Consider the following 8,703-nt stretch of genomic DNA (forward strand, 5'->3'; position numbering starts at 1 on the left):
AGGGGTTTTTCTCATGTATCTGATACATGAGCTGGAGGTAATCAAGAGACAGGGATGGGATCCTCCAGAATGGGCAAAATAGCCATGCAGGGAAGAGATGGAAGGAATGGTGAGCAGGGTGGGTGAGAACCAGGAGTTAGGGGACAGGAGGAAGGGGGCAGCATCAGGAAAAGCAGGTTTCAGTTTAAGGACAAAGGAACCAAAATGCAAAGCTGACTCACACACTTAGGGTTTAGCCATTCAAACAGAAGAGGCAAGCAGCATGCTGGCCTGAAGTGTCTAACTCAAACCCCGTAGAGGACAGAGACTGGATGGCAGAGTGGGGGACAGGAGAGGGAGTAAATTGAGGAAGAGCGTCTGTCTCATGGGTAAGGTGGGGGAATCCCCCTCTTGTTTACAGGTGGAAGAGAAGGGGATAATCAAGAGGAAGTTCACAAGGGGTGGGAGGGGACAGCAGCCTGGGCCTTGACACCACTTCAGGGAAGTCCCTCCAGCAGTGACGATGAGGAGCCTGCAGACTTGAAATACCAAGGCTGCAGGAGACCAGAGAGTGATTTCAGAAACAAAGAATGTGATATGTCCAACAAATGTCCACAGCCATGACAATGTTCCCATGTGGAATATTTATTCCAAATACATTTGCACTGTATGTCTGACCATCCATTGTGTGTTTTAACATTAAGCAACATTACCATGTCTAGCTTTATTATAATCAACATTTATTTATAATCAACATTTAACTTACCCTGCAAATTTATACCAAACATGGATGCCTGGAATATACAGACTATATCATTTGTCAGCATGGCTTAACTGTCTTCCATTAAGCCTCTTGAAAAAAAATCACTGCTGTACATGTGATTTTGCATTTTCTGTTCTTTAAAAACAGAAGCACAAAACTTTGAAGAGCTAAAGTACAAGTATTTTTCACATACAACATAATGAAAAGAGTTTCATGGTACATAAATTAATATATAACACAAGTTACTGTGTAGAAAAAAAATAAACTTACAGTGAATAAATAAACTACAGCTTTATGTATCAAGTAATATGTGGAGTATAAAAAGTGGTTCATATGTATAAATATATATAAGTGTATGTGTGTTCAAAAGTATAAATACACTATATACTTAAATAGTTCATGTGAAGAAATAGATCCTATACATCTGTGTTCAGTTCTGTGAGTTGAAATACTGATGGCAGTTGGGGTCCCCTCTAATCTCCACAGTCCCTGGGATCTTCTTTCCACTCCAGGGGTAGACACACCAGCAGAGCCCTGGCTCACCTTCCAGGGATGTCTCACACTGCAAAGACAAGACAAACAGTCAAGAACAGATACATGAAACTGGGGAGCAGGTGAAGCTTCATGCCACCCAGCTGGCCATGATCGAGGATCAATCCAACACCCTTCTGGTTCTACTCCAAAAATGGAGATAAAGATCGAGTGTTCTGTGCAATAATGATTTCACGAGAGTGTGAGAAACCACGCAGCGTGGGCAGAGCTACCTGCTCCATGGTCCTGACAGCAGAGCTGGAGAGCCCGGAGGAAGAAAGCCCTGTCATGGCTTCCCATTCCTCAACAAATTCCTTGTCTGTTATACACATAGCACCTCCTAGTCCTCAGTTCTCCTGAGAATATCCATACTACCTCTGCTTCACGGAGTCCAAAGTCATAGTGTGTCTAATATCATTTACTATCTCACAAGTCTAAAACCTGTACTGTATTATACTATGGTGTTTATTTCCCTTTATAGGGAAAAAAAAAAGAAATAAAAGATGTTTAAACAGATACTAGCCTTCCTAAGTAGAGCTGTGTGCTCCTCTCATGTTACAGATGAAACCCTAAGATCCAGGACCTGAAGGGTCTGGAAATCCCCCTCAGGCTTGTTAAGTAATGGAGCAATCCAGTGCTGAGTACAATGTCCTCTGCTGGCCATGAAACACTGACCTGGTCTTAAGGACACTGAAGGTTAGGTGCTCCTAGTCCCAAAGAGGTAGATCTTACTTAATATGATCAATTTTGGACTTAATGGAGCTTTTCCGGGACTGAACTCCCTTTTAAAAACAGCATGGCTTTGCAGGAATGTGGACAGCAGTGGTACACACATTGGCAGGACACATACCTGTTTGCTGTGATAAAATCCATGCTTGTTGCAGTTTGGCAGATAAAATTTGTAAAGTTCATCTCCTGCCTTCTGCTGTTCCTTGGCTAGTCTGTCCATTACTTTATAGAGTTCTCGCTGGCAAGGCTCCTGAAAGAGTAATTTGATATGGGAATAAGTGGCAACAAAAAGTGAATTATCAACCTAATAAACACTGATGGAAGAGGTTTTGTAAAGGCTCGGAGAGCAGACCCTCCAATTTTGATTCTTTGTCGCCCTCAAGTGGACATCAACTAAGATGTCTAGGTGAGTCCTATTCAAAGGCTAGCGCTCTAATGCGGGATGACGAAAATGTTCTGGAGATGGGCAGTGGTAGAGGTTGCAGAAAAATGTGAAAATACTTAATGCCATGGCACTTTATACTTTAAAATGATTAGAATGCCAAAATATATGTTATATCTATTTTACCACAATTTTTAAAGGGCAAGAAAAGTGATAGAGGAGGCAGTTATAAGTTCTTGTGCTAAGCCTTCAAAGAGTATAACTCAATGCTCTTTAGACATATCTAGTCTGACACTAGTCAGAGTCACATATCTACAATTCTACAGCAGGAACTGGATTGACTTTCCATCCCTTGGGTGCCCTGTGTGAAAAACTTGATGAAGCTAGGCTGAGAAACATTCATTAGGCATTGGAAGGAATGTTTGTTTCCTGGTCTCCAGGACTAGGGAGGACCCCATTCCCCACGCTCTGCTTCTGCATGCCATAGCTAGAGACTCCAACAGGAGCTGGTTCCCACCAACCGCAGGGCCTCACCTTCCATTTTTTGATGCTGGCAATCCCTCGAGCCCTCATGCTTTCATAATTGCTGATGGCATTCCAGAGAATGGACACGACCTCGCCGGATGGAGCCATGAGGTGGAAACTATGCAGGAGCTGTTCCTGGGTCATCTCTGAGCTCTCGGGGGCTGCACTCTCCAGGTTGGCAGAGTCCTTTGTATCTGGAAAAGCAGTGCCATAGACAATGAGCCCTTCTACAAGCACCTGTGCTGGTCTTTCCTGAGGTTACTTCCCTTCCCACAAAACCAGGTTAGGACATAAAAGATGGTCATGTTGACCCAGAGTTTTTCCAATTCCCTCTTCAAAGGGACATCTGGTAGTTTTAAGGAAGAGAGATGACCCAACATAATAGTTCACTTTTAGGTTTGGCAAGGGTGTCCCGTTTTTACTTATCGAGCAGCAGGAGGAGTACATGCACATATGTTGAGGTCTGAGAAGAGCCCTTAAAAAGTCACAAATTACAGTTTAATTCCTGACCCCATCCTCAGCTTTCCCATACATAAAATGGACAGTTTAGTAATACCCTATGAACACATGCTAGGTTCATTCAGAAGCAGGTCTAGATAGCAGCACTAACCCTTCTACCCAAGAGCTCTGTGTGACTTCTTCTAAACCCCTGTAAGAGTAGGTAAAGTCACCAGATGGAGATCCTAGGATCTGGATCTGGTGCATAGACAGAATCATAAAGCACTGACTCTCCTGAACACCCCATCAGGAAGCCATCTCCTTTGCAAACCATCAAGATGACCGCATTTCATTTACTCTGAAGGTAGAGGACCAGCAGGAAAACTGTGTCCCCCTTGGGAGGGCTCCAACAGATTCCTATCTTATGGATACCACAAGATTCTTCCAAGAGTCATACAGGATGTAGGAGAGGGAGTTGGGGAAGATGTATTTCCTCTTCTTCACACTACAAATAAATCACTGCTAAATTCAGGAAAGTCCTGATTGTCAAGTTCTTGATATCAACATACACATCAAACACTATTTTTCTATGGCTATGAATGCAAGTGAAATTTTCAGCCTAAACTCTCACATTATGTTCTGTAAACACCTGGGGAACACATATTGTCTCCAGGACATGTATTACAAAGGACATTCCAAACACTTCCCTGGAGGCTAGCAGGAAGGATTCCCATACCAAATCCCTCCAGAGGCGACAGCCACTGGCACCACAATTTCACCTGCTGAAAGGAGGAGCAGAGGCACCAGGCTGGCATCCCCCCTGCCTGGGACATCCCTGTGGCCTCCCTCCTCTCTTGTACTCTGGATTTCTATAAGCCAGTGAGTTGTGGGGTCCTGGGAATGGCCTCTGTCGCAAATTTCCTCCCCAGTTGTGTGAGCCCCCAAATCTCTCCCTTCTGGGTGTGTCCTGCAGGACTCTGCAAAGAAGGCTCACTTAGGTGGTCTAAAGCCTCTGCTGACTCTGACCATAGGCTCTGGCTGCAAAGGGTTTGAACCTCACCAATTGTAGGTTTGTGTTGAGCTCCTGGCCTACCCAGTCCCCCTCCCATTCATCTGTCCCAAAGAGTGCTGAGGTGGGGAATATGGTGTTACCTGTGTCCTCAGCGCTGGGCACAGCATCGGACTCAGGCATGCAGGCGCCTTGGCCACGGGTGAGGGCATGCAGGGGCCTTGGCTCCCCTGGCAGTGCGCGGCAGCTGAGCCCGCGGGCACAGCGTGCAGTGGCCACACCACAGGCCGCGCCCAGCTGCAGAGCGCAAGTCGGGCAGCAGCCACAGCCAGCAGGACGGGTGGGCTCACTGCATGAGGCAGGCACCGGCGGGCAGAGTGCGAGCTTCTCAGCGGAGCAGGGGGCGCAACGCCAAGGCTGGGGAACGTCGGTGGCCACGCAGAGTTGGATGGCGAGCAGGAGCAGAAGCGGCCAAGCGCGGGCAGCGGGAACCTTGGGCATCGCCGAGCGGAGGTGGCAGACAGAAGTCAATGCTCGTCTGGTGGTTGAGGTGGCACGTTGGCCTATGCTCGCTGGGCCCCGCGGGAGCCTTATGAAGGGTTTCAGAGGGCACCGCTTGAACCCCCGGTTAATGATTGGCAGCGCTGCAAGCTCGCTGCCGAGTGTTCAAAATAAGTTTGTTTTGTTGGTGTACCCTAGGCCCTGCGCAAACCGTGGGTGGAAGGAGGGTAAACGTCCAGGTTTCAGACTGTTTGTCCTGTAGTTACCGGTTCCAACGTGGAGCCAAAGAAAGTGCAATTCTAGCCAGGAGCGCGTGGTCAGGTAGACTGATGCGCGCCTGGCTCTGGCTTCTCTCGTTCACCACCGCAGCTGCCGCCACATGCCAGCTACCCCCACATGCCAGCACTCCTCGCCTCACCCCGGGAAAGCCCGAGAGAATAGCTGGGCGCCAGCAAAGAACTGGCCAGTTTTCAAACTGAAAAAGCAAGATCTAAGCTGGAAGAGAAGTTTGGAACCCAGGTCTCCCCTAGTCCTGGCTGTTCACAGTGACAAAGCACAGTGGCACAGAACTGCTTCCCTCTCTGCAGGAAGAAGTCCCATCCCCACTTAACTGAACTGAACGGAATGCACCCTTTCCCGGGAAAGAGACAGGGAGATGGGCGGTTGGTCCCAGGCCTGATGCCCAGCTCACAACCACCCCCAGGGACAAGCCTTGCTAACTGCTGCCACAGAAGAGGGGGTTCAGCAGGGTCCTCTCAAGAGGCAGGGTCATGGCTGCGGAATGGAGCCCAGACCTGGGACTTCTGACTTTCTGGCTCAGGGCAAATTTTTATCAGGAGTCAATTACCAAGGCGTCCTCTTTAATTACAGTTCCTCTTTCTTGGATAGCCTGCAAATGCTAATGTGATTTTAAAGTCAGTGAGGAATGGGCTGGTCCCCATCCTGGAAGGACCTCTGGGCATCTGTTTCCTGGAAACTATGCAGCGATTAACAAGAAAGAGGAAGCTTTTTTTCACTGAGAAAGAAAAATCTCTAGGATCAGTAAAGTTATGCAAACTAAGTAAAAATTCCAAGTAAAGTGAAAAACCAAGAAGGTACAGACTATGTTATTGCTTGTATACACAAACTAATGTGAATATATGTCACATTTATTTAATACCTGGGGAAGAAAACAAGAAACCAGTAGCAATGTTTATTTGGTGTGTGGGGAATGTGAAATTTGGTCTTGGGGAAAGACACTGTATACTCTTGTATACTCTTTTTTCATCATTCTGGAATTACAGTATCTAGTAAATACATTATTTATTATAACTGGCTTTTTACTAGCCAAAGACTAACCAATTTGGAATTAATTAACTAATTCATTTTCCAGTCATTTCACAGATGCTAGCCTTGAACAATTACATAATTTTTGTTTTGCCTGTGCTATATTGATAAATAGTCACTGCTCCCAGTGTTTCCTCGGCAACCATCAAAATAAGATTGGGGGAAACAAATGTAGCTGGAAGTTCACAGTCATGTTTGTCTTTATTTTTACAGAGCAAAGTTCAGTGTATAGTTAAGGACCAGACCAATGGCTTGAAATTGTTTAATATCCTTTTTTATATAGTTCCCTAAATGACTTCACTTCCAAAGGAAGAAATGGGACTCTGAATTTTCTCACTGACTTTGTCAACTTAAAATCATGTGACCACTGATTAACAACTATATGAAAGAGAGACTCATCCATAAACACTGGAACTACTATGTGCCTGGCCCTGGATACTTCCTCCAGTTGTGCACTTGTCCTGAGGGCTGACTTGTCCTTCATCCAGCCTGTGTTTCCATTGTTTGCCTCATAGAGGCAGCAAACCAAAGCATGACCAATCCCAGAGAGCTCTCCCTTCACCAAACCCTGTAAACACAAATGGAGCAGGACCTTCCTCCAGGTCTGTGTGGGCGATCTGTAATCCATCCTGGGGGTGCAGTGAGCAGCCCTCCCCCTGCAGGCCTAGTTCCAGCTAAGTGGCTGCTCTTGCTATCCTTTCCAGGAACACCCTGAATCCCAGAAGTAATGCCTGACCACTGATGGCCACCTACACTGATGACCACTGATGGCCTCACCCAGTCACCCCTGTCTGATCCCAGGGACAACCAGACAAGGGTTAGGGAGCACATGCTCTGGGAACACTAAGGTGCAGGCTGGGCCAGAGTGGGGGCCCTACTCACATGTTGCACCCTCTAATCTCACCTGCTTTCACTTATCTATCTCTAAAGACTCCTGTTTATTTACTTTCCAGCTTTGCCCCCCCTCCTCCATGCCAGGAAAAATAATCACTATCACAGCTCCCTGACTTTCTTCTTGCTATTCTATCTACTCAATTTTTATCACCCTGTCAACCATCACTTCTCTCATCACTGTCTATCACCCTAGTTTCCCTATAATCTGTATCTTCCTTGTCTCCATCATCCATATCTCTCTTTTAGCCATACCTCTCTATCACCCACATCTCTCTGTACTTTGTCATCCCAGTCTGCTATTCACATCTCTGTCACCCACGCCTCTCTACTTCCATCATCTCTCTGTCCATTTCATAAGCTCATTCTTTTGGGGCTTGATCCTGACCCCCCCTTGCAACCACTCCCAAGAACAAAGAGCTCTTCCTTCCAGCCATGCCTTGTTTGTGTCTCCCGCTTCAGTCTGGTAATATTTTCCCTCACACAGTTGGGAGGACATGCAGAGTGGGGAGTCATTCACTCAGTGAACTCCAGGTACAGCACTGGGCATGAGGGGAGAGAGCTAAGGGTGCCTAGATTAATCACTGCACATAGTCTGGCTGGAGGCAGCTCTGTCAAGGGCCAGTTACAATCTGGCCTGAGGTAAGTGCATCAGCAGGAGTCCCAAGTGTAGTGGTGAGCAGCAAGAGAGGGGATGCTTGAGTCTCACTTCCCAGAGAAGGTGCCAGCCAAGACTGGTCTCCCACAGTGTAGGAGTACAGAGGCAGCAGTGGGTAGGTGGGAGATTGGGAAAGGGGTGGTGTGTTAGGGAAAAAAAAAACAGTAGTTCTTCACCCTCAAGAGATGAAAAAACAGGGTAGGTGAAGCAGAGGAAAGATCCAAATCTCCTGGAGGGGACATGAACCCCACTATGGCTGCGAGCCACCACTGGAGAGGTTTAGGCTGGGCTGAGGGAGCAGTGGCCTAGAAAGTTCACTGAAGGCCTGGAGACTGGAGGCTAGTACAGAACCCTCACCCTGGCATCCCTTCAGGTCAGACAGAACCACCAACCAGACAGGCCCTCGGCCAGACACAACACAAGGCCTAGGGTCAGCCACACAGGACACGTAATCCTTCCCTCAAAGAGCAAGAGGGAGAGAAACAATCAGCAAATATTGCCACAAATGAAATGTAGCTGTGATAGACACCATGCAGAGAGACGGGAACCGTGGGGTAGCAAGAAGAATGCCAGGACAGGAGTCTCTGCGGCCAGAACCATCAAGGGGCCAGCTGGAACAGAGACAGAGGGAAGGCTAGGAGTCTTAGATGAGGTCTGGTGTGTCTCCGTGAGCCATTGAGTAACAGTGTAAAGGCCGCATGAGTAGTCTCCAAGGGGCCTGTGAGAACCCAAAGGCTCAGGCCCTTGCAGAGTCTCTACCTAGTCTTTAAGGCATTGGCACTACTTCTTCCCACCCCCTCAGAATTCCATCTCCTCCTTCTTCATCCCTTGGGACTCAGCTGTCTGCCCTCTCCCCTGAGGAGCCCTCCTGGTGGCTCCCAGGTAGACTGAAGTGCCTGCTTTGTTCCTAAAGCACGAGGCTCACTAGATCATGAAGAAGAGCTACATGACCTGTACTAACCTCTGGGTGT

At 47.4% G+C, this 8,703-nt stretch overlaps 1 protein-coding gene across 1 annotated transcript; it reads right to left on the reverse strand.

Moving 5' to 3' along the window:
* Positions 1-1,172: 1,172 nt before the first annotated feature.
* On the reverse strand, positions 1,173-4,857 carry IGFBP1 (insulin like growth factor binding protein 1; the record flags this gene model as incomplete). The annotated part of the gene is made up of 4 exons (XM_084247888.1): positions 1,173-1,304; positions 2,124-2,252; positions 2,919-3,103; positions 4,500-4,857. The coding sequence occupies 4 exons, from the start codon at positions 4,855-4,857 to the stop codon at positions 1,173-1,175; spliced, it is 804 nt and encodes a 267-aa protein (XP_084104014.1).
* Between the last annotated feature and the right edge of the window lie 3,846 nt (positions 4,858-8,703).

The sequence above is a fragment of the Talpa europaea genome, assembly GCF_964194135.1.
Source record: "Talpa europaea genome assembly, chromosome: 11".
Taxonomy (NCBI): Eukaryota; Metazoa; Chordata; class Mammalia; order Eulipotyphla; family Talpidae; genus Talpa; species Talpa europaea.